The 25,401-nt window shown below is 45.2% G+C and overlaps 1 protein-coding gene across 1 annotated transcript; it reads left to right on the forward strand.

Annotated features, from left to right (window-relative positions):
* The first annotated feature begins 3,200 nt into the window (after window positions 1-3,200).
* On the forward strand, window positions 3,201-8,923 carry FZD7 (frizzled class receptor 7). Its single transcript, XM_081243027.1, has one exon. It carries the CDS (start codon window positions 5,080-5,082, stop codon window positions 6,802-6,804), a length of 1,725 nt encoding a protein of 574 aa, XP_081099153.1. The 5' UTR covers window positions 3,201-5,079; the 3' UTR covers window positions 6,805-8,923.
* Window positions 8,924-25,401: the final 16,478 nt, after the last annotated feature.

Genomic DNA, 25,401 nt, shown 5'->3' on the forward strand with positions numbered 1-25,401 from the left:
GGGGCTCACCCTCCAATGGGTTTTCACACTCTAGAGTAACCCTGCTGCCCCTTGATTCTGGGTAGACTTAGTTTCTTGCTTCTAATGAATAAAGTAAGGCATGTCACTTCCAAGATTACAAAAAGACCATGACTTCTATCTCTCGGGAGCAAGGTGCCATGCTATAAGTGGCCTCATAAGAGGTGCACATAGCAAGGAACAGATGTCTCTGGCCAACAGCTAGCAAGAAACTTTGGCCTGCCAAAAGCTACGTTATGAGCTTGGAAATGGATCCTCCTCCAATCGAGCCTTGAGGTAACTGCAGCCCTGACCAACACCCTGATTGCTGTCTTGTGGGAGACCCCAAGCTAGAAGAACAAGCTAAGCACACGCAGATTCCTAACACACAGAAACTATGAGATATTAAATATTTGTTGTTTTAACCTGCTGTGTTTGGGGGTAATCTGTTACACAGCCATAGATAACTAATATAATCCTCAGCCAACAAGGAAAATGGTCAAATAGACTCAGTCACCGGATCTACCACACAAGCCACCTCTACATGGGAGGGCCTAGCATACCCGACAGGACTTCAGCATGGCCCTCCTCTAACTCCTCTCAATCTAGACATCTCTAACTTTCATAACACTTAGGGATAAAAATGTTCCCATTTTTTGAATGATCCAACACCCCAAACTAAAATGAAAAGAAGTCAATGGCAACCTGCAACTGGAAATTCCAAGTCCTCAATGTTATAAAGTCACAAACTGTCTGGTAAAAGAGAGGCCAGAAAGGAAAGTATATGCTAAAAGCTGCCCTTTTGGGGCTTGCATTAGTAATTCTTGCAGCTGGAGTTTCACTACAACCACAGGATTGTGGCACCACGAAGGTGGCCATTTTCAAATCTGGCCTGACATCAGAATGTAATTCAACTAGATAAACCTGGGACTTGGCCAAGATAAGTAACATTTAAATAATTGGAGCCAATGAATAGCACCACTTTTCTATGGAACCATATGACTATGATGTGAAGAAATAAAGGCCTTTGTTGTTTTAAAGGGCAGGGACAATTGGAAGTTTTGCAGCAGACGGTTACAAAATTTTCCACCCTTAGCTCTCCAAAGAAGATACCAGTTAATGGCTTTGGGAGTTGGGTGTGGAAGTTGTTACTTGGAAAAGACAATTAAATTGATTCTGAACAGATGTGAACCAATGTTACTACATTTATCATAGAGCCTAAAACAGACTATTTAGGCCCCTACACTGTGAGCTTACTTTTCTGAACTGCTCCCTTTTATTACTTAGCTCCTTGAAATCAGCATTCTATATCAGGCAAGGCATAGAAAGCTACCACACCCCTCTCACAAACAGCAAATTCTTATTTTTCAGAATAATTTTGGAGTGGTTTTTTAAAAATCATCCTAAAAAACACTACACTCTCCACAAAATTGGCTTTGCTTCTCTGTTTTTTGCACTTGTCTGCCTGGGTCAGAGAAAGAGGACTCCCATCTGTGATACATTTCATCTAGATAAATGGGGCTGTGTTTTCTTCACTTTACATGTAGATTGTTTTAAAAATATCTTATTTGTCCCTCGTATTTTTTAAATAGATTTATTTTATTTATTTATTTATTTTTGGCTGAGTTGGGTCTTCGTTGCTGCGCGTGGGCTTTCTCTAGTTGCGGCGAGCAGGGGCTACTCTTCGTTGCCGAGCCAGGGCTTCTCATTGCGGTGGCTTCTCTTGCTGCGGAGCACGGGCTCTAGGCGCGTGGGCTTCAGTGGTTGTGGCTCACGGGCTCTAGAGCGCAGGCTCAGAAGTTGTGGCGCACGGGCTTAGTTGCTCCGCGGCATGTGGGATCTTCCCGGACCAGGGCTCGAACCCGTGTCCCCTGCACTGGCAGGCGGATTCTTAACCACTGCGCCACCAGGGAAGCCCCTGTCCCTCGAATTTTTTAAGGGCTCTCTTTTTCCCCCCCTCTTTTTAAAAAATGGTTCCTATTACCTCATCAGGGAGTTGTCTGGGGCTATAATATGAGGAGAAGAAGCTCATAACTAAACTGGTTTTAGTGGTATTTAAGACAGTATTTTATCCTGTCAGTTTTCATTTTATTAGATGACAGTGCTTGTAATTTCTCCCTCAATAAGCAAAGATGACTTAGATCAGTGGCCTGATGAATAAGCACGAACATTTGATTTAGAAAAGGAGACCATCCTGGAGCTCACAGAGAGAAAAAAAGATTTCCAACCCCCCACCACACACACTTTAAATGACAAAGCAAAGAAGCAGCACCGTCTTTAAACAACATCTTTCAAGGCAATCAATATCAAGGCTCCCCAGGGTTAGGTGATAAGAATAATAATTTAGAAAGAAAATGAGGAGCCCTTAAAATATATAAGGAGGCAATGAAACATTTTTAAAGAAAATATTATTAATCCTTCCTATTACCTTGAGGCAGACACTCCAAAAGAAAGAAAGAAAAAAAAAAGTCCTGGGTGTGAAGGGAAAATTGATGCTTTGGAAGAAAAAGATGAGGACTCCCGTTGAGGGCCGGACGGAGAATGGGAGCAGTCTGACACCCTACCTTGGCCTAAATGATTCAGCCCTCCAGACCCATTAACAAGAGTGGAGAAGGACAAAGAACTGTGAAGTGGAAGGACAGATTCCCCTTAAACCAGTAATAGAAAAGAAAGAAAAGAAAAACAGAGGAAGCCAAAGTCTCCCATAGAAGGGAACCCAATTAATTGTCTTCGATTTCAGGATCAGTTTTTTTTTTTGCTGGAGAAGAGGCTCACCGGGGGCAGCAGAGGCAGCAACTTCTGCAAACATGCATCCTGATCAGAAATCCCCCAGGGCTCTAACGCCTGGAACTGAGCTCTCAGGAGTGAGGGCTCAGCCAGGAGTTAACACTTTTTAAGGCATAGGATTGCTGTGCGTGTGCGTGTGTGTGTGACAGAGAAGCAGATTTTTCCTTTCTCAACATGTCACTTTCCTGCATAGGAATTCATGATATTCCTCGCAGTCCAGCCAGAGAGGAGAAACACCCCCCCACCCCCCCGCCCCCGTAACTTCTGATCTCGCCGGGAGTAACCAGAGAGAGCGCGCCCGCGCCCAGTGCCTTCAGCCGGGCGAAGATTTGACCAGGAACAAAAGGACGCTTGCCAATCAGAAAACGCTACCCGAGAACAAGGATAACCACTCTTTGTGTTTGGAAAACTCTTTAATTAGCAAATGCCCTTGGTTTCTAGTACGCATGAAAACTTTTCTACGGAAATTCTAAGGATCAAAACCATTGCTTCTGCGACGAAGGTGGGACCCCGAAGGGCCACGCGTCGCAGAACTAAGGAAAACAAGGCAATCAAATACTCGCTTTAAACCGTACAGTGTTCCTGGACACTCGGCCGCAGGTTTTTTTTACAGTAATTTCCCCCAACACTGTCTTAGTTTTCTAATGACTTCACTAAAGCTATACCAGATCCCTAGACTCTGGGCCGTGCGCGCGGTCAAGGTGGGCTGGGGCCTGGGTCCCCCGCGCCCGCCGCTCCCCGGCTCTCTCCCCTCAGAGGGGTCTGCACTTCCTCCTGCCTTAAGCCGGCCCCCTCCGCCCGACTCCGATTTCTCCTCGGACGCGGCCCCTCCTCCTTTTTACCGCGGGGAGAGGGGGTGAGAGGGGATTGTGGCCTCACGTGGTCTGAGTCCCGGGAGAGAAAAGCAATCTGCGAGGCGCACCCCTTTCTTGCCCCATACCGAACCCCACATTTAGGATCCCGCTACCTAAAAGCGCCCAGCCAAACCCAGCATTTTCACCCCGGGGAGAGCTAAAGTGACTCCGGATCACGTCTCTCTCCGCTGAGGCGCTGCTCTATTCTCAGCTTCTCCTTGCAAAAGCCTTGCCCGGTGTGCGCCCTTCTGTTTAGGAATGTGTATTTTAGTGTATCCGGAAGAGGAACAAATCTTTCAAGCAAATTCCCTTTCTGGTGCTCTCCCCCCCCCCTCCCCCGGCGAGCGAATTCAGGGTAAAAGTTTTTCTTAACTTTTCCCTCCCAGCCCCCTGCCCCTCCCCTCAGGAATCCGCCCAGAGCGCTGCGGACAGTGCCTCTCCGGTTCCCTAGCCCGCCCCTTCCGACTTCCACCCAATCCAAAGGCGGCCACACAGAAAACAAAGGCTGCCATTGGGCCGCACTGGAGCTCGAGAGCCCGCCCCCGGAGTGGTTTGTGAATGGGGGGAGGGGAGGGGGAGGGGAGGGGGCGGGGCGGCCCGGAACCCTGCGAGCCCGACGCTTCTTCTGGCGAGTTGAGCGGCTCCGAGGCGTTACTCTGCGCTCCCTCCCGGTGGGCGGCGGCGGCTGCGGGCGCCGGGACTCACCGGCCAGGGTTGCGCGGGGCTGGAGAGGCCAGGCCCAGGCCGCGGGCACCGGGATCTCGCAGCTTCGGACGCAGTGTGACTGGATTTCTTGAAAGAACTGGCTGAGCTCTTGGCTCCAAGACGCCGATCGGACTCAGCGAGAATCCGCCGTTTGGTTGAAACTTGGGGCCAAGCTTTTGGGGCTGAAGAAGGAGCGGGGAGTGGAGAAGGAGGCGAAGGAGGAGGAGGCGGCGGCGAGCGGAGCCTCGAGGCGAGGAGGCGGAGCAGCACCGTAGAGGCGGCGGCTTTGGCTAGCAAGCGGCGGCGCCCGGCTCTCGCCTGCTCGGGGGCCGGACTTGTTGTGGGGGGCGCGCGCGTTACTGTGCGCTGTGAGTCAAGAGACTTGGGCAAACTTTGAAGGGTAACCGGAGACGCTTGTTGCTCCTCGCCGCAGAAAAAGCCTCACCGTTACGTCGCGGCGAGCGGAGAAGGCGGCCCCCGCCGGCGCCCCCGGCCCAGGCAGACGAGTTTGGGACCCCGGCTGCTGCGCGAGTGCCGGGCGGAGGTGGCGGCGGCGCCCCCGCGGCGCGAGCACCCCTGCTGCAGCGCCCTCGGCTGCGCACCGCCCACGGCCCAGCCCCGGCGCCGCGAGGACTCTCATGCGCCCGGCGCGGCGGCGCCTCCCCGGATCCCAGCCTCTCCCGGCTGCCTTGTCAAGATTCTCGGGCTGAGAACGCCGCTGCACCCGCGGCCGGCGATGCTGGGCCCCCGCGCGGCACCGTCGCGCTCGCCTCTGGGCCTGTGTACTCTGGTGATTGCGCTGCTGGGCGCACTGCCCGCGGGCGCCGGGGCGCAGCAGTATCACGGCGAGAAGGGCATCTCAGTGCCGGACCACGGCTTCTGCCAGCCCATCTCCATCCCGCTGTGCACGGACATCGCCTACAACCAGACCATTCTGCCCAACCTGCTGGGTCACACGAACCAAGAGGATGCGGGCCTCGAGGTGCACCAGTTCTACCCGCTGGTGAAGGTGCAGTGTTCTCCCGAGCTGCGCTTCTTCCTGTGCTCCATGTACGCACCCGTGTGTACCGTGCTCGATAAGGCCATCCCGCCGTGCCGCTCCCTGTGCGAGCGTGCCCGCCAGGGCTGTGAGGCGCTCATGAACAAGTTCGGCTTCCAGTGGCCTGAGCGGCTGCGTTGCGAGAACTTCCCCGTGCACGGCGCCGGAGAGATCTGCGTGGGCCAGAACACTTCGGACGGCTCCGGCAGCGCGGGCGGCGGCCCCACCGCCTATCCCACCGCGCCCTACATGCCCGACCTGCCCTTCACCGCGCTACCTCCGGGGGCCGCTGACGGCAGGGCCCGCTCCGCCTTCCCCTTCTCGTGCCCACGCCAGCTCAAGGTACCCCCCTACCTCGGCTACCGTTTCCTGGGCGAGCGCGACTGCGGCGCCCCTTGCGAGCCGGGCCGCGCCAACGGCCTCATGTACTTTAAGGAGGAGGAGAGGCGCTTCGCCCGCCTCTGGGTGGGCGTGTGGTCAGTGCTGTGCTGCGCCTCGACGCTCTTCACCGTGCTTACCTACCTAGTGGACATGCGGCGCTTCAGCTACCCGGAGCGGCCTATCATCTTCCTATCGGGCTGCTATTTCATGGTGGCCGTGGCGCACGTGGCCGGCTTCCTGTTGGAGGACCGCGCGGTGTGCGTGGAGCGCTTCTCAGACGACGGCTACCGCACGGTGGCGCAGGGCACCAAGAAGGAGGGCTGCACCATCCTCTTCATGGTGCTGTACTTCTTCGGCATGGCCAGTTCCATCTGGTGGGTCATCCTGTCGCTCACCTGGTTCCTGGCGGCCGGCATGAAGTGGGGCCACGAGGCCATCGAGGCCAACTCGCAGTACTTCCACCTGGCCGCGTGGGCGGTGCCCGCTGTCAAGACCATCACCATTCTGGCCATGGGCCAGGTGGACGGGGACCTGCTCAGCGGGGTGTGCTACGTGGGCCTGTCCAGCGTGGACGCGCTGCGGGGCTTCGTGCTGGCGCCCCTGTTCGTCTACCTCTTCATCGGCACGTCCTTCCTGCTGGCCGGCTTCGTGTCGCTGTTCCGCATCCGCACCATCATGAAGCACGACGGCACCAAGACCGAGAAGCTGGAGAAACTCATGGTGCGCATCGGCGTCTTCAGCGTGCTCTACACCGTGCCGGCCACCATCGTTCTGGCCTGCTACTTCTACGAGCAGGCCTTCCGCGAACACTGGGAGCGCACCTGGCTCCTGCAGACGTGCAAGAGCTACGCGGTGCCCTGTCCGCCCGGCCACTTCCCGCCCATGAGCCCCGACTTCACCGTCTTCATGATCAAGTACCTGATGACCATGATCGTAGGCATCACCACTGGCTTCTGGATCTGGTCCGGCAAGACGCTGCAGTCGTGGCGCCGCTTCTACCACAGACTCAGCCACAGCAGCAAGGGGGAGACTGCGGTATGAGCCCCGGCCCCTCCCCCACCCTTCCTTCTCCCACCCCCCAGCAGGGGGAAAGGCGCGGTAGGGGGAGAACGGCGGGGTAGGGGGGGGGCTTGTTTCTGTCACCTCCTTACGCTCCAGTGAGAAGTGACCTGGAAGTGAGAAGATACATGTAGAGATATACGTGGGTTTGGAAAAGAGGCCTGAGTGGAAAGACGGTTTGGATGAAAAGACTTCTGGCAAAGACTTGCAGGATGATGATGACAGTGATCGTGTTAATCCTGTACGGTACGGACCGACCGGGGCCAATCGAAAAGACTGAGATCAGAAGGTTGCTGTGAGTTCTTCCCGGCTCTGGGGCCGAACTGGGACTGTGAGCCATTCCCCTGCTGCAAGACAAGTGGCCTGTCCTCACTCCTGTGAGGCCCGGGAGAAAGGCACAGCTCTGTCTGCGGCGGCCGCTTTGTTGGGAAAAGGGAGGACTCCCTGCAGAGTCCTTGTTAAGCGGTGGTCAAACCGTAATCTCTTTTCACTGGGGCCATACTGGAGCCCAGATGGGTTAATTTCCAGGGTCAGACATTACAGTCTCTCCTCCCCTGCCTCCTCCCGCCTGCCTTTCCTCCTTTACTCCTTTCAAGTCCTGTAAAGTAAGCATTTTGAAGTCTTGGGAGGCCTGCCTCCTAGAATCCTGATGTGAGGATGCAAAAGAAATGAAGCGAACATTTTGCAACAAGGGAAAGACAGCGAGTAGTAGGTATTTCTACTACTTTTTTCCTTTTCTGGGGAAGGCAGGAGGAAGAAAGAAGGGTGTTTTATTCGGTTTAATACCCTGAAAAGAAGTGATGACTTGTTGCTTTTCAAAACAGGAATGCATTTTTCCCCCTGTCTTTGTTGTAAGAGACAAAAGAGGAAACAAGTGTCTCCCTGTGGAAAGGAACAACTGTGAAGACAGCAACTTTTATAGGCAAAGCAGCGCAAATCTGAAGTTTCCCTTTGAATGTTAATTTGGTTGCGATAAACATTCCTTTTTAAGGAAAAGTGAAAGGCAGTGTGCTTCCATACCCCTTTCCGTCGGAGGTTCTGACTTGGCTAAAGGAAATGCAAGGGGTCTTGTTGTGTTTGTTTTAAGTAAATTTAATTCAGAACACAGGATCTAACAGGCTCTGTTAAAACGTTCAGGGAAATCTCCCCCTTCATTTTTTGTCTTCCCATAAACCTGCATTTAGGGTTTTTTTTTTCTATTTTTTCACTCCAATTTGAATCCTTCAAGATTAAAGGAGAAGCCTAATGCCTTTAGCCTCATAATAAAGGAACGTTAAATTTTTTAAAAAGTAAAAAAGCATTTTGTCCTGTTTCCTTTGTTCCATAAATCCGTTTATAAAATATCATGTGTATGCTGACCCTGTCTTTGTGTGGCCGGGTGGGAAGGTGACCTCCAGAAATGACAGTGAGTGAAGCGGACAGTTCAAACCATGGGCCCCATTTTTAAGGAAAGTCATTAAAAGAAGGTAAACTTCAAAGTAATTCTGGAGTTCTTTGAAATGTGCTGGATGACTTAAATTTATTAATCTTAAATCATGTACTTTTTTTTCTATACTAGAACTCCAATTCTTTTGCGTAATGGGCTAAAGCTGAGCAGAGAATCATGGGAGCTAACCTTTACTCCACCTTTGACACCACCCTCCAATCTGGCAACACTATCCTATTTATCAAAACAGTCTTTAAATGCTGTTTTAAATAGTTTTTAAATCATAGAGGGTACTGTCAGGAATACAAGTTGCTTTATATATGTAATGTTAGGTTGAGTGGAGCTGCTTTTTATATTAAAGTTAACATTGACCTTGTGTTCCTTAAACCTCCAAAACTGTCTGATTTGTCAGATTTTTAAAAGTCCCACTACGCAGTTTTTGGCATCTTTTGTGTTGTATCTCTTGCATGTGAAATTTGTAAAATAGAGACAAGTGCAGTATGTATATTTTGTAAATCTCCCATTTTTGTAAGAAAATATATATTGTATTTATACATTTTTACTTTGGATTTTTGTTTTGTTTTGCCTTTAAAAATCTACAAGGAAGCCCCACTTTATCACTTGTACAGATCACAAATAAATTTTTTTTAAATACAAAGTGAACGTATATTTAGTTTATGGTTCCTATGTAAGCCAAAGAACAGAATGTTGTATTATGGAAAGATGGTATGGAGGGATGCCACTGTATGTGTCCCTCACAGAGGAAGATGTTACATATATTAAGGTCTTTTTTTCTTGCATTTTAAAACACAGAGTGTGATGAATGCCTTAACTGTCCTTTATTTTTTTTCTGTTGTTGTTGCTTCCGGCCTCTCTCCACACCTCCCTACCACACACACCACTAAGCTTTTTCACATCCTGCTCTGGATAAATTACTGAAGGTACAGAATAAGCATCTCTTTTAGAGGGGTGTTATGTGATCCATGTTTTTACTACCCTTCAGGCATAGAGTCCATATTTGAAAGAGGACTAGATATTTTTGGTCCACTTTTCTGGTGATGTTTTCCTTGGGAAGAATTCTGTGATTTTTTTTTTTTTTAATCACTGATTGGTGTTTTTGTATTCTAAGGCCCCTTATCTAAAGTGTTGGGACTTAAATCCTTTGGGTTCAGGTGGCTGGCAAAGTCTGTAGTTGATTCCAGAGATCATAACAGGGACATTGCATGTGGAGCCTTGCCAGCTGTAGGCTTCACTCTACCTTGTAGGTCAATTGAGCCAGAGGTCAAGTGATTCCCCAAGATGGCAGTGACTCAGCAGCTCCGGCAGGAATAGACTCCACGCCTGACCCCAGGATGGCCTCAGAAGCCACTGAAGCTATTCTCTCCTCTTGTCAGAGAGGCTAACTTTGGAATCAGATTAGACCGAGAAGCCTTCGCTAGCCAGGCACTTCGATATTAAACAGTCCCTCAGGGAAATAATAAAGGCATTCTAAATACTTCCAATACAAGCCTCCCTAGCTTTTTTTTTTCTTTTTTTTTTTTTTCCTTTCCACTTTAATTCAGGTGTCTATTTGCTGGCTTTTCATAATAGAGTCCCCTCATTCTCTGGCAGCCATCACAGCAGCAGACAGGACGCTGCTGTTTGTCCTTCCCTGCTTTGGCTCTAAGTTTCTGTACTTCTAAAGCTCAACAGAAACAGTTCTGTTTTTGTTTTAATTAATAGGCTCACACACATGGCTGGTGTGTTTTACAAACACATGGAATGAAAACCAGTGACAGTCCTCACCAAGAGGCGGAAGGCTTGCGGCTGCACTGTGTGCAAAGCGGCTTTAAGATCCTCCTGGGTTTTGAACATCACAATGGGCGGGAGGTCATCTTAAGCTGTGAAGATTTTGGCATCGAGGACGGAGCGACTTCAAGTCTCTTAAGGTTTATCCCGTTTTTGCTCATAAAATGACACCTTTTAGGTTAAAGCATGCCTCTTTTAACACCACAGTAATACTGCCTGTTAAGAATGTTTGCTTTTGGAGTAGGTGGAAGGCTCCCAATGGGGTTTTTTGCTCGCAAATTAACTGCTGAAGGCACTTAGACCCTTCTGTGGGAGAGCTCTGTGACTGCTCCTGTAAACGTGTCCCCTTCCTCTTATCAGTGCTGGGCGCTCACAGATTGCAGAGTGCTTGTCTTTAGCGAGGGAACAAAGACTGTATGAATAAATTACTAGCTGCTTTTTTGCGAGCAGAGATAAAACTGTTCAGTTTAATTCCTTTCACAATGTGGTACGTCCTAACGTCGTGGATTCTTACCTAAGAATTTTAGAGGCTCGGGGATCCTTAAGGAGGTGCATCGTTGCAGAAAACAGGTGAGAGAGAGGGTGCTTGTGAAAGGGCATGTGTGGAGTTTAGGAAAAACATTGGCAGGAGTTTGGTGTTAATCCCTAGTTAAGGAGCAGAAACACTTGGGAACATTTTCTTCAGTTTATAAAACAAAATTAGTCTATACAATAACCCTATGCAACACCTAATCTTTTAAAGTAGGTTTGTGAGAAATCTTGGTGAGAAACAAATAAATGTCCTCTTGACAACATCTCACCATTAAAGAAAAAGTAGATTTTTTTAATGTGCTTGATAGAAAATAGTGATATCAGAAATTTATCTGGGTAGAACTATAGAAGTATAACAGCTGTAGGTTTGAGCTCTGTAATTATACTGGGAAATTCTCTTCTAACTCTCCCATCTTTAATTTCACTGAAAAGGCAGGTGGCTATTTATAGATGGTATATTTTTATATATGCATATGTGGATGGTGAATAACAGTCTACAGGGCTCCAGGAAATTCTAGTAGAGACCGAAGCACGCCAATGTGGACTTAAATATTTCATAGATCTGTTCTATTTTTCTCTTATTTCACTGTCAGTGATATTAAAGTGATTTCATAAAACTTGGTTTTTCAACTCTTACTTTCCCATTTGTGATATTTCTTACCTCTGAATCTGTATTCCTCACATTTCATAGAAAAGTGAACTAGTTAAAAAGGTACCATTAAAACATCAGGTCTTTGGTAAATACACATTGTGCCTCTTACTCTCTGGTTGGAAAAAAAAAAAAAAAGTTCTAATTGGAATTTTCTCAGTTAGTACCACAGCGGTGGAAAAAGGGAAGTTTAGTCAAGACAATAGTTTATTATGAGTGATCTAGTCCAAGAAGCACTGATCAAGCAACCACTACAGAAAAGGTAGTATGACAGGTACTAAAGGGATTACAGGATTACAGATAAAAGCAAGAAAGACACATTCCACCTAAAGTAACTTGCAGCATAGTTCAGGGTGAAGGAGGACAGCATCCCCCATGGAGGAATAAGCAACTAATTATCTTTCTAGGAAGAACTTGACAAGCATCATCACAGAGGCCCAAATGCTATTTAGAATAATATTACTTGACATCTGGTGGCATTTACTGTTTTAAAGGCTGTTTTCACATTCACTATTTGACTTTATCCTCAAAATTATTGTAACAATCATGTAACATGGAATAATTCCTATTTTAAAAATGAAGAAGCTGAGAGGCTTAGTGAGTTGAAGTGACACAGGAAGAGGAAAAGAATCATCTCCCGTCCTCAGATTCTGAGCTCAGTGCACTCCCTGTAACATGCCACACAGCCTCCCTCTAAAAGTACTAGGAAGTTCAGTCGTGGGAATAACCCATCGAATTGCAGAGGGTGGGTATCCAGCAAGAATACATTTCCTAAGAACTCAGATTATGTGATTCACCATAACTTTCATGCTCTTAGATCAATTCCTTCATCTCCGTGGGCCTTGCTTTCCTCAACTGGTGAAGTTGACGTCTGAGACCAAGGCCCTCCTCCAGCATCCTGCGATTCCAAGCGGCTGGTATGAAGTACAAATATGGCTCATCCATTTGTGGACCATCCGCGGCTATTCTGAAATCCCTGACTGGTTGTTTTTTCCTCCTGTAGGCCAGTGTGTCCCACCTCTCAGCAAACCAAGCCAGTGTGTGCTCAGTGAAGGAAAATGAACTTTCCGTCGGCCTTTATAAGCGTAATTCAAAAAGTAAAATCATGAGTGTATTACTGTACACTGAAGCCAAAATATGAGTGTGGGAGGCTGTCTACCTGTCTACTAGCTACCATCTTCTCCTCACTCCTCTTCATAAGCAATTGCTTTCTGCCACTGGGAGTCTGCCTTCCTCAATACCAAGGGGGGTTATTGCATCAGATCTTCTTGGTTTCTCTCAAAGACCACGTCCATATCACAACCAGGTTGGCTGCAGTCTCCTTATCCTGGAATTCTCATTGCTGGGTACTTCAAAGCCAAATCAACGTCTTATGTGGCTGAAATAATAGGACAAAGGTTTTTGGTTCTGAACAGTTATACCAGCCAAAATTTTAAATGCTTCTCTAGGTCATTGTCCTTAAAGCCTCTTTCAGAAGACTTCAAACTAACAAAAGAATATTGAAACTACTATGAGTGATTCCAGTGTGCTTTGGCTGGGGCTCTACTTCACTTTGGGAGGACCTTTTGGGGAGCTCAAGGCCACTTCTTTTGCTGTTGAGCTTCCTTTAAAATGCTTCACACCTGCAAATCTGTTTATGTGGCATAGCCTTAACATCAGTTCAGCTTCGAGTTCAAGAAGTGGTCTCCGAGAGATGGGCATATCAGAATAGAAGCAAGAAAGGGCATTTAGGAGGCAAAAACAAAGGGAGGAAAAGTGAAGAGATAAAGTGCCATATAGTCCATAAATGAAAACAAGCTGCTCAATTGATTTAGGTAAGACAACCACCTAATACCACCTAATTCCACCTACCCTTAGAAAATGTGATCCCCAAACTTCAGCGTGGCCTTGCAGATTCTGGAGGACAATTCATTCAAAAGGAAAAGCATCTTGGGGAGAGTTTGGTGAGACAGTGGATAGGAAATGTAGTAACCAACAATGAAACTTGTGTGGCATAACCTAGCACCAGTTATAGTTTTTAATTTCCAAAGGAAAACAAATGGCATGTAGCATTTAGTTCCAGTTTCCAAATCTGGGTTAGCTGGAAGGAGGGATGCATGGCAGCTGGTCCCTGAGTTGCTTTTTGTAGCAGATGATGTACAGAATAAGCCCTTGAGCTAAAAATCATGAATTATCTTCAGTGCCAACAAATTGTTTCTTGAGGACCTAGGACATGCCAGGTGCTGTGCCAGGCACTGGGTTTAGCAGACTGACTTCTGGAAATTGTTATCCTGAGTCTTAGCCAGAGCTAAGCACACACTTCTCACCTCACTTATTTCCCACACCAGCCTCTCAAGTGGGGAGTGGGCCAGAAATACCTTCACTGGTGTTTACAAACTATCTTTCTCACCACTGTCCTAAAGTACAATAAGTGGTTAACGGTATCTTGATCACATTCTGAAGATGGGGAAACTAGTGAGGCTAAAAGCAGCTTGTTCAGTGTCTCGAGTAATCATGGGCCAGGCCATAATGAAGGATACACTCAGGATTCCCAAAGACCCTGAATCTGAGCTTCAAGATGGGGTGTGGCCAGAAGGAGAGGGACATAAGGTGGACAGGGGAGTGACGGGTGATTTGGACCAGCGTTGGGAAAGGGAGCATGATTGCACAAACACTTTGCCAAGGGCAGTGAAGACTGGCTCTTTGTACTTTGCTGATATTTTCATTATCTTTTTTTTTTTTTTTTTGCAGTACGCGGGCCTCTCACTGCTGTGGCCTCTCCCGTTGCGGAGCACAGGCTCCGGACGCGCAGGCCCAGCAACCATGGCTCAAGGGCCCAGCCGCTCCGCGGCATGTGGGATCCTCCCGGACCGGGGCACGAACCCGCGTCCCCTGCATCGGCAGGCGGACTCTCAACCACTACGCCACCAGGGAAGCCCTGTCATTATGTTTATAATTGCTAACATGTATTGAATATTGGCCATATGCTAAGCCCTAGGTACAACCTGGTATAGCAGTTAAGATAATCCACACAAAGCCCGAACCATAGTACTTGACATCTAATAAGTGATCGATAAATGTCAGCATTATTATTATTAATATATAATTATCTCATTTATTCTTCACAACAACTCTATGAGGTAGGTATCATCATTCCCCCTCCTCGGTTTACATGTGAGGAAACTCAGGCTCTGAAAGGTGAGCTACAGAGCAGCAAAACTGACTATCGCCTGTGTCCCTAATCACCCAGCTACAAATATTGATTGAGGTCTCACTGTCTTCTGTCCTCTATTATTCTTTTTACTTTAATCCAGGATTGAAGAGAGGGTAAGTGAGGAAAATAAGTTACATCAGGACAGAATGGAATCGAGGAGGACATTTGCAGTGCTAGTCCCAGGAAGTTTTTGTTTGTTTGCTTTGTTTTATTTTTTTGTGAGAAGCAGACTCATAAGTGCTGTTTAAATTCTAAGGGCTGAGGACTTCCCTGGTGGTCCAGTGGTTAAAACTCCACGCTCCCTATGCAGGGCGCCCAGTTTGATCCCTGGTCACGGAACTAGATCCCACATGCCGCAACTAAGAGTTCTCATGCTGCAACTAAATATCCAGCATGCCGCAACTAAGACCTGACACAGCCATATAAATAAATAAATATTTTTTTAAAAATTCTAAGGGCTGGATGCTCCCTGTTCTTGCATGTTTCTACACTGGGGTCGAAGGGCCTGTTAGCAAGAATGAGCTTGTGGAAGTGCTTCCCAGAACCACCCAGATGGAGCCCCTCGGAGGGTTGCTTTGAGTGCCTCCAGAGGTTTCCTCCATTGCTATGGCCTCCTTCCCTGCCCATTCCAGCCTCAGAGTTGGGACAGGGGCTTAAAAGGAAAACTCATGCTCCTTGCTAACCAGGAGTCGGTGACTGGGAGCATGAGGAAGACAGCCCTAGCATGGCAGAGACCCCCTTCCTAAAACCCTGTTGAGAGAATCACAGGAACCATCACAGTACCAGTATCACATATATGATATCAGTGTTATCGTAATGAAATGCTAATATGATAGCTTACTCTGTGCAGGTTCTGTGTTAAGCACCTAACATTAACTCATTTCATCTATACAACAACATTACGAGTTGGAAATTATTCTTGTTCTCATTTTATATGCTCTCAATATGGAATTCTGGAATCTTACTGAGCGCTAGAGAGAGCTTAGGTAAGCATCCTACCCTAAAAGCCCTTTTTTTGTCCCCAGTTTACAGAAGGGACAATTGAAGCACAGAGAATTGATCTGGGCCTTAAGGATATCGAAGGAGGAATATTTTAGGTCAATTCCCCCCGGAGTGCTCTTTAACAAAAAGGAAATGATTTGCTGGAAAGAGTAAAAACAATTCCAGAGAATGGAGTTAAATCCTCTTCCTCCCACCCCTGGCTCCAGAAAGTGTGACGAAGTGGGAGAGAAGCTCTCTCCCGATGCTGAACGCTCTGGTGGAACCCTGAGCCCACTACACCTCCCCTGCCACATTTCTGCAGGCTTGCGGCATTGCCGGCAAGATAACTGGATTTCCAACCGGGGAAGGGTCCAGTCATAGAGGACTTCATAGCAGAAACGGGTAAATGAGAAACTCAAAAGGTTTTGCCCAGTACAACTGTCTGCTAATCTGCTAATCAAAGCCTGCTAGTTAGATGGAAGGGGAATCTAGAGCCCATTCATTAGTTTATGGGTCTAGGTAAGCTTTAGGTTGCTTAGAAATTATAGAGAGTCTGTTGCTTAGAAATTATAGAGAGCCTCACAGAAAATCAAGTCATGCATAGAAGAAATGACAGATTGTTGGTGGGATGTGTGTGTGTGCAGACTATCATAAATAAAGGAAGCTTGCACGTGAGAGTGAGTTCAAAATGAACTTTGAGGCTCTAACGGGAGGCAGATTTGAGGGAAAAATCTAAATCTTAAGGTTAGATCTTTTTAATTTAACTTGTTATCAAAAGACTGTTATACATATCCCACCGCGCCCCCCGCCCCCCGCCTTTCTGTCTCTTTCTCGATCCTTTGTGATTAACACTGAAATACTGTAGTTATAGCTGCATTTCTCCACGTCAACTTCTGGGTCTCATTCCACGAGGGTTGACGTGGATGTCAAATGGATGTCATTTGACACCCTTGCACAAAGACACATACCAGCCTAGAAGGAAACAATTTAACTTTTAGCAGAAAAGAATCCATCCTAAGGATGATTTGTTGCCATTTTCATCACCAGTTGTACTTAGCATTTCCATGGAATTAAATTACTAAATAGCATACTTTCTTTAGGAAAAAGTCAATGCCATATTAACTTGCCACCAGTACTTAGGGCTTCCAGCAGAGCACACATTTGCCAGTGCTTCTTACAGCTTTCTTTTTTTTTTTTCTTACAGCTTTCTTAAAAAAAAAGCCAAAAGGCTTGATAAAGTCAGAAGAGCCCCAGAAAATGAGAACAAGTGTTCAAACCAAATCATTCTCTCAAGCCCTAAAGATGTTTTATTTTACTGCTAGCACAAGTAGCTGACAAAAAGGAAGGCTAAAAATTAAGCTTTCAAGTTCTCCGTTCAGGGTTCACTTAGGGGAACTCCCTCTACAAAAGTGAATTCATATTTCTTTTAAGGTGGGAATCTATTTCACTGTAAGAGTTAAGTGAAACAGCAAGGAAATTCAGTTAGTTCATCTCTGATGAGAGGAAGGTGACATACAATTCTTCCATTCACCAAGTCGTTTTTGGTCTACAGGTTATACAAAATGTTTACTCCAGATAACTAAGTCCCCTTTCAGCACACACACCACTATTATGCATTTATAACTGCACTGTGCTCGTCTCTCAGCATTGCCCAAATCTGTCTGATCAGTTGAAGTGGAGGCTGAAAAAATCTAAATTCGATCTCTACTATCCAATCAGAATCTACCTAAATTGCCTTTTCTTATTTTTAAGTCATAAAACAATTTTCTGCTAGTCAGAACACCAGGTTTGGACTCTGCTTACAAACAGAAATACTCAATGGGTTCCACCTCCAAGACAGGTACTGCATGTGTAGGGTAAGCATTATGGTATCTTTTAATCGTGGCTATTCGATTTAAAAAATGAAAGAACTTAACCCAAGTTTAGCCTTCTGCATAGGATCAGCCTTCAAGAAAAAGCAGAATGGAGTTAGCCTCATTTTCCTCAGGGACACTTCTTTTACCCTAGAGATCTTTCTTACCTGTTACTGTGAACCAAGAAAAAGGAAACACAAAGATGGAATAAGTTAAAAAAAAAAAATCAAAAGGAAAACCCAGGAAGGAGAGAGAGCAAGACAGCAAGAGAAAATTCTGAACACAGCCCTGTTTCTGAGCCACTGACACCTCGATTCAATCATTCCTTTGACAACTATTAGTTGAAATAGTTGAGAGATCATTACTGTCATTCCCTGTGCCCCAGAGTTATGATGAATGGTAACATTAATTGAGGGTTTTGATGCACCAGGCGCATATGCAGAGTATACTAAGCACATCTTATCTCACTTGATTCTCTCAACAACTCTCTGAGATAGATACTATTATCCCAATTTAAAGATAGGGAAAGCTGAGTCACCAAGAGGTTAAGTTACTTGCCCAAGACCCCTTGATTCCTATGCTGTACTGCATTCCTCTTTCTGCTTTTTTTCCTACCCTGACTACTGAATTGTTGGTAGCCATAGAATAGGCTCTGTTTCTCTGAAATAACTCTAAAACTGTGATTAGCTTTTCTTCGGATTGTGAAATATATCTATTCCGAGTCATGTGTTACTTGTTAGCAGGGTATTAGACACTGTTTTTCTGTTATCTATGCTTAATGACTTTACCCCACATGGCAGGGTATCACAGGAGGATCATGGCCACCAGTGGGGGAGCTGGTGACTGGTGGAGCCAAAGTGGATTTGGATTGAGCTCATCTCATTGTGTTGTTACATAAAAGGGGTTGCAGGGGAGCTCAATAAGAGCCCCCCTTGGGCAAAGTGACTCCAGAAGATCAACATCCAAATCTACATGACGACTGCGTGTGGTCCCCAAGTGTTCACTCTGAGTCCAGTCTCCAAACTCCCCATGAAGATGAGGATTTGAGAAATAATGACAGGTTCCCTAAGGAGTTTGGGAGTTGTTTGGGAAAATGAGTTAATGGCTCCCTCTAAGCATTAAAAAAAATCCACTGCTGTTATTCAGTTTGGGGAAATAACTTCAGCTCATTTGTTGAGTGCATGGTGCTAAGATGGTCAAAGGACAAAAGAATGTCTCAAAGCCAACCTAGGCTCTGCCACTCCGCAGCCTGAGATGTCCCCTTTCTCTACCAGAGGCATCCTGGGTAAGAGAGCACTGTTGGCAGAATAAAGGCAAGCAGGTATCTCTCTACCGGAGAACTAGTTATTGTAACTCCTCTATGGGACTTGCCTCAGGGGAGAGAAGGTGGTTACAAGGAAAATCACGCTCCCCCTATGGTTGTCGGAGGCTGGCTTTCTCCACTGTCTTCCCCTGCAGACCTGCAGGCTCTTGGTGTGTAAGAGGCATTGTGGCCCGCCATGACAAAGTCAATAGTTTACTCTGCCAGCAACTGCAATTTATCCTTGGCTCTGACCTCTCCCTTAACCCCTACAATCAGCCAACCAACTTGGATTCCAGTTTCCCCACGACCACCATCTCTTGCTTAGATCACTGTAATGTCCCCCTAACTGGGCTCCCTGCCCTCATTGTGGCCCCTCTTCCAAGTCATCCCCACTCCATGCCAGAGGGAAACATGGTAAATGCAGCTATAACTATGTCTCTTCCTTGTTGAAAACTAAGCACAGCATACAAGGCCTTCCATGGTCTCTGCCTAACTCTCCAGCCTCATCTCCCACCATTCATGCTCTGCAGAGAGTACTCTGGTAATGCTGATCTGTTTAGAGTTGCCCTACATACTCATGGTTCACTCAAATTCCTTTTTATTTTCATTACTGAAGTATGGTGATTCACAATATTGTGTTAGTTTCAGGTGTACAGCAAAGTGATTCGGTTATATTTTTTCAGGTTATATTCTATTATGGATTATTACAAGATATTGAATATAATTCCCTGTGCTATGCAGTAAATCCTTGTTGCTTATCTATTACAAATTCATGTTTTGATGAAAGGGAGAATTTGTAGCTATTTTGACTGCTGAAAGTGAATCATGCCCCTCATTGGATGCACTCCAGCTCTCTTGCTCCCTACAAAAATGGACAGGAATGTAGATACAGAAGAAAATCAAAGTGGAGACCTAAATACCTCCATCATCACCCTGGGACACTCCTACATCACGCCAGGACAACTAAAAGAATTCCAAGAAGAAAGGGCACTGCTGGTCAAAAAAAAAAAAAAAAAAGTTAAACAAGGTCATTAAGTAGTATTAGTACCTAGGCAGAGATTTGTCTTATATTTAGTTTCTGGTGCCCAGTGTGATATCCAATACATAGAGATGCTCAGTGTACTCGGTTGGATAGTGTCCCTCCAAAATTCATGTCCTTTCTGGAACATCAGAATGTGACCTTATTTGGAAATAGGGTCATTGCAGATGTAGTTAACTGAGTTAAGATGAGGTCATACTGCAGTAGGGTGGACCCTTAATCCAATAAGACTATTGTCCTTCAAAGAAGAGGAAGAGAGACACACACGGAGAGAACGTCATGTGATAACAAAAGCAGAGATTGGAGTGATGTGTCTACAAGGCAAGGAATGCCAAGAATTGCTGGCAACCACCAGAAGCTAGAAGAAGCAAGGAAGATTCCTCCCCTGGAGGCTTCAGAGAGAGTGTGGTCTTGTTGACATCTTATTTCAGACTTCTAACCTCCAGAACTGTGAGAGAATAAATGTCTGTTGTTTTAAGCCACCTAGTCTGTGGTAATTTGTTACAGCAGCCCAGGAAATTAGTACACTCAGTGAATGTCTGTTGGATAACTAAATAAAAGAATGAATGATTGAATCATATGTGGAAAATTATTTGGAGCCAAATAAAGTATTAGCACCCTTAGAAATATGATTTAGAGGTTATCAGGCAAAATCATTCTCTCCTGCCCCATGACCCCATAACTAGATTAGAGCTGAACGTATAGTTGGAACTCTAAGTACTAGTTTTGCTATAGACTGGCTACAATACCTCACTACAGCTAGAGAACAAAACTAAGAACTCAGAGGTTCTTTTCAAGGAATCATAGATCATTTTGAAAATCTGATGGAAACTACTGGCTCAGTCCTCAGAAAAATGCATATATGGTCATAGGCATATATGACCAAGACTGCAGACAATTTCCTCCTACCTCCCAAAACCCACTGAACCAAGATTAAGGACCCCTGAATCAGAAAATACAGGTAGAATATTTAGGATTTTTCACCGATTCTTTGGACACACCGAAAACAGAGAATGGTAGCAGAGTTTTTTCTCCTTTTTAAAAGGCCTTGCCAAAGCACAATGCCCCCATCATTTGAATGGGCTTCAGTGGCTCATCGAAGAGTGAAGACAGGCTACAGGAGAGCAACCCAGTCTGGAAATGTAGAGACCTGAATTCTAAATCCAGCTTTGCCATTTAATTATTTTGTTCTTCCTCTCTTCTGTTCACACCAAGCCCCAGTAAAATGTGAATGCTTTTGGGGTCAGAGGACAGGTTAATGAGATAATGCTGGTAAAGCACTTTGCCCCAGGGAAAAGTTCCTATGTAAACATGAGATATTATTAGACATTATCAAACTTCAGCCTTGCCAGCATTGACCCAGCCAGTGGTGAGTCCACTTTCTTATCTACTGTTTGGTCAAACTGGGTTCTTTCTCTAAGGCAGAGAGTGTAGGAGGTCTCCTATGGCTGGTGTTGGGAACTCTGATAAGTGGACCCTATCACCTCCCCTTGAGCAATGCAAACAGCTCATTTGACCACGTTCAATTAAAGGCTCCATCTTTTACTAACAGTTAGCCCTAAATCTCTTTGTGCATACATATTAAAGCAATAATCTTTAGGGAATTCTTCCTTTCCTGTGTGTGTTAACTTCAATGCAAATTATTCAAATATATCAACAGGAAAATAAATGTTATTTCATATTTGGTGATTGCGATTTTTTTTTATCACCTGTGAGGAATGATTACATAGAATTTCCCCTTTATTTCTGCTGTTCTTGGACAATTTGAAAAAAGGAGAAAAACACGATGACCACTGGTTTAGGGAACATTAGTTTTAGACCTTATGAAACATAACAAAAAGAAAAGAGTAATTTCTACAATTAGTAAATTGTGGTTAAACTCAAATGTTTCACACTAACACTTTTTTACACTCCAAAAAACTAACACTTTTTTATACTCCAAAGAAAAGGAAAAAAAATAAGCAATCACTGAGTTCTATGGGAATTTGTTTTAAAAAAAATCTCAAGGGAGCTTTTTTCCTCATCAGAATTGACAAGGACATAGTGAACTAAGAGAAACCTAAAACGACAGCAGTAATTTTCATCAACATGAAGATAACATGGAATCTTCATTCAGACCCTTAAGAAATCCCACTACAAAGGGAAAAGTGTTCCCCGACAATTACCCACTCCTCATGCCACATACTAAGGGTACCTGACACATGACATTAGCCAGTACTCTGCATTTGGTCAAAATACATTTCACCAAATTTCACCAGTCATGCATTTCAATCAGAAGAATGATCTTTCAAAGAGATTACTGAATCCTAACAATGTAGAATATGAGCATCTTTCCTCCATCCTTCCTTCCTTCTTCCCTCCCTCCCTCCCTCCCTCCATCTATCCCTACTTCCTATTATGTACCAGGCACTGTGCTAAACAAAGGTGAATGACATACATTCTACTCCTATAAGATCAGTATTTAAACCACTGGGATGGCAGGTCTCACAAACTTGGATAGACAGAGATGCACTTTGGGATGAGGAAACTGTCTTATATGTGTGTGGGGGGAAGGGCAGGGAGTTGCAGGAGCAGAAGAGGGATAATGGATAAGAATGATTGCCCTTGGGAAGCCTATTTCAGACAAGTTTGAAAGGCATAGTTATGATCTACTGCTAATATTCCTGCCATTTTACTTCCTCTCCTTCCCCTCCAGTGTATCAAATATTTAACTCAAAAATTAAATGACCCCCCCAAAAAAACCTATGTATATGTGTTTGTACCTAGGACACATGTATTTATATCCCAGGCTCAATTATGAAGACATGGTGTTCTCCTCATTTCCTCCCTGCCTAGGAAACATTCATGCCTAGGAACATTCATGCCTCATCAAAAAGGAAAGAGGATGAATGAAAAGGAACCCGAGAAGGTTTTAGAAGAGGTATACATTGAAGTTGTTCAAATACATATTTAACATTTACTACAAATAGCTCTGATTGCAGGAGAAAATTAATTAAAGCAGACAAAAAGCTACTAATCAGATTTATGCTATCTGATCGTGCAATTAGACCTGGCTTTTAGGCCATCCTAACAAGTTGATCTGAAAAGGAAGAGAGATCATTGTTTACTGGAATGGCAATAATTTTTAAAATTTTATTTAATTTACTTATTTACCTGTTTTATAAATTTATTTATTTATTTATTTATTTTTGGCTGCCTTGGGTCTTCATTGCTGCGTGTGGGCTTTCTCTAGTTGCAGTGAGCTGGGCCTTCTCTTCATTGCGGTGTGAGTGCTTCTCACTGCAGTGGCTTCTCTTGTTGCAGAGCACAGGCTCTAGGCACACGGGCTTCAGTAGTTGTGGCACGTAGTCTCAGTAGTTGTGTCTCGTGGGCTCTAGAGCGCAGGCTCAGTAGTTGTGGCACATGGGCTTAGTTGCTCCGTGGCATGTGGGATCTTCCCAAGACCAGGGCTCGAACCCATGTCCCCTGCATTGGCAGGCAGATTCCTAACCACGGCGCCACCAGGGAAGTCCCCAGGAATGGCAATAATTTGGGTTTCTTTAATTGACTCCTGGTGTGAATACCTTGATATCTGCTGTTCTCTAAGAGGCAGCATGGAAAGTTTCCAGGAAAAGTTCATATTCCAGGACAGCTTTGGAATCTACTTACCACTGCAACCCAAGTCTGCCACTGGGGCTTGAGTTCTTCCCAAGGAAACACCAGTTTTCACGGGTAGCCTCACCAGGTGGCAGTCACTGCAGCTGTGCCAGGGGCTGGACAAGGAGCTCAGCATTGAGCAGGGACATCAAGGTAATGGAGGGCATTTCTGAAATCTCACCTTCCCCATGTCCAAAGCACTAAGGGCGCCAGAGGCTGTGATTTCAGGAGACAACAGTGAGGATTTGGAGACAGCATTAACATCCTAACATTAAGTCAGCCCAATGGAGCTGCAATGAAGTGCGGGAGGAGCGCACCAGATCTTTCTCCTCCCACTGCTCCCAAATGCCCAAAAACAGTGTGGCCAGGTGCCTGCTAAACATGAGTACATTCCATAGGAATTTAATAAAGTGCAAAATAAAAATAATCCATAACCTACTTGAAGGCAGAGGCATGTTTTGAAGTCCCTCACTGCCCGAAGCTCTAGTAAACTGACGTTTTCTTTTTTTTTTTTTACATCTTTATTAGAGTATAATTGCTTTACAATGGTGTGTTAGTTTCTGCTTTATAACAAAGTGAATCAGTTATACATATACATATGTCCGCATATCTCTTCCCTCTTGCGTCTCCCTCCCTCCCACCCTCCCTATCCCACCCCTCCAGGTGGTCACAAAGCACCGAACTGATCTCCCTGTGCTATGCGGCTGCTTCCCGCTATCTATCTACCTTACGTTTGGTAGTGTATATATGTCCATGCCTCTCTTTCGCTTTGTCACAGCTTACCCTTCCCCCTCCCCATATCCTCAAGTCCATTCTCAAGTAGGTCTGTGTCTTTATTCCTGTTTTACCCCTAGATTCCTCATGACATTGTTTTTTCTTAAATTCCATATATATGTGTTAGCATACGGTATTTGTCTTTCTCTTTCTGACTTACTTCACTCTGTATGACAGACTCTAGGTCTATCCACCTCATTACAAATAGCTCAATTTTGTTTCTTTTTATGGCTGAGTAATATTCCATTGTATATATTTGCCACATCTTCTTTATCCATTCATCCGACGATGGACACTTAGGTTGTTTCCATCTCCAGGCTATTGTGAATAGAGCTGCAATGAACATTTTGGTACATGTCTCTTTTTGAATTATGGTTTTCTCAGGGTATATGCCTAGTAGTGGGATTGCTGGGTCATATGGTAGTTCTATTTTTAGTTTTTTAAGGAACCTCCATACTGTTCTCCATAGTGGCTGTATCAATTCACATTCCCACCAGCAGTGCAAGTGTTCCCTTTTCTCCACACCCTCTCCAGCATTTATTGTTTGTAGATTTTTTGATGATGGCCATTCTGACTGGTGTGAGATGATATCTCATTGTAGTTTTGATTTGCATTTCTCTAATGATTAATGATGTTGAGGATTCTTTCATGTGTTTGTTGGCAGTCTGTATATCTTCTTTGGAGAAATGTCTATTTAGGTCTTCTGCCCATTTTTGGATTGGGTTGTTTATTTTTTTGTTATTGAGCTGCATGAGCTGCTTGTAAATTTTGGAGATTAATCCTTTGTCAGTTGCTTCATTTGCAAATATTTTCTCCCATTCTGAGGGGTGTCTTTTGGTCTTGTTTATGGTTTCCTTTGCTGTGCAAAAGCTTTGAAGTTTCATTAGGTCCCATTTGTTTATTTTTGTTTTTATTTCCATTTCTCTAGAAGGTGGGTCAAAAAGGATCTTGCTGTGATTTATGTCATTGAGTGTTCTGCCTATGTTTTCCTCTAAGAGTTTGATAGTGTCTGGCCTTACATTTAGGTGTTTAATCCATTTTGAGTTTATTTTTGTGTATGGTGTTAGGGAGTGTTCTAATTTCATACTTTTACATGTAGCTGTCCAGTTTTCCCAGCACCACTTATTGAAGAGGTTGTCTTTTCTCCACTGTATATTCTTGCCTCCTTTATCAAAGATAAGGTGACCATATGTGAGTGGGTTTATCTCTGGGCTCTCTATCCTGTTCCATTGATCTCTATTTCTGTTTTTGTGCCAGTACCATACTGTCTTGATAACTGTAGCTTTGTAGTATAGTGTGAAGTCAGGGAGCCTGATTCCTCCAGCTCCATTTTTCGTTCTCAAGATTGCTTTGGTTATTCAGGGTCTTTTGTGCTTCCATACAAATTGTGGAATTTTTTGTTCTAG

The sequence above is a fragment of the Mesoplodon bidens genome (assembly GCF_964165515.1).
Source record: "Mesoplodon bidens genome assembly, chromosome: 8".
Classification (NCBI taxonomy): Eukaryota; Metazoa; Chordata; class Mammalia; order Artiodactyla; family Ziphiidae; genus Mesoplodon; species Mesoplodon bidens.

Bases quoted from the DNA above. Each gene is read 5' to 3' on its own strand.
- FZD7 (XM_081243027.1), top strand. From the start codon at position 5,080: ATGCTGGGCCCCCGCGCGGCACCGTCGCGCTCGCCTCTGGGCCTGTGT.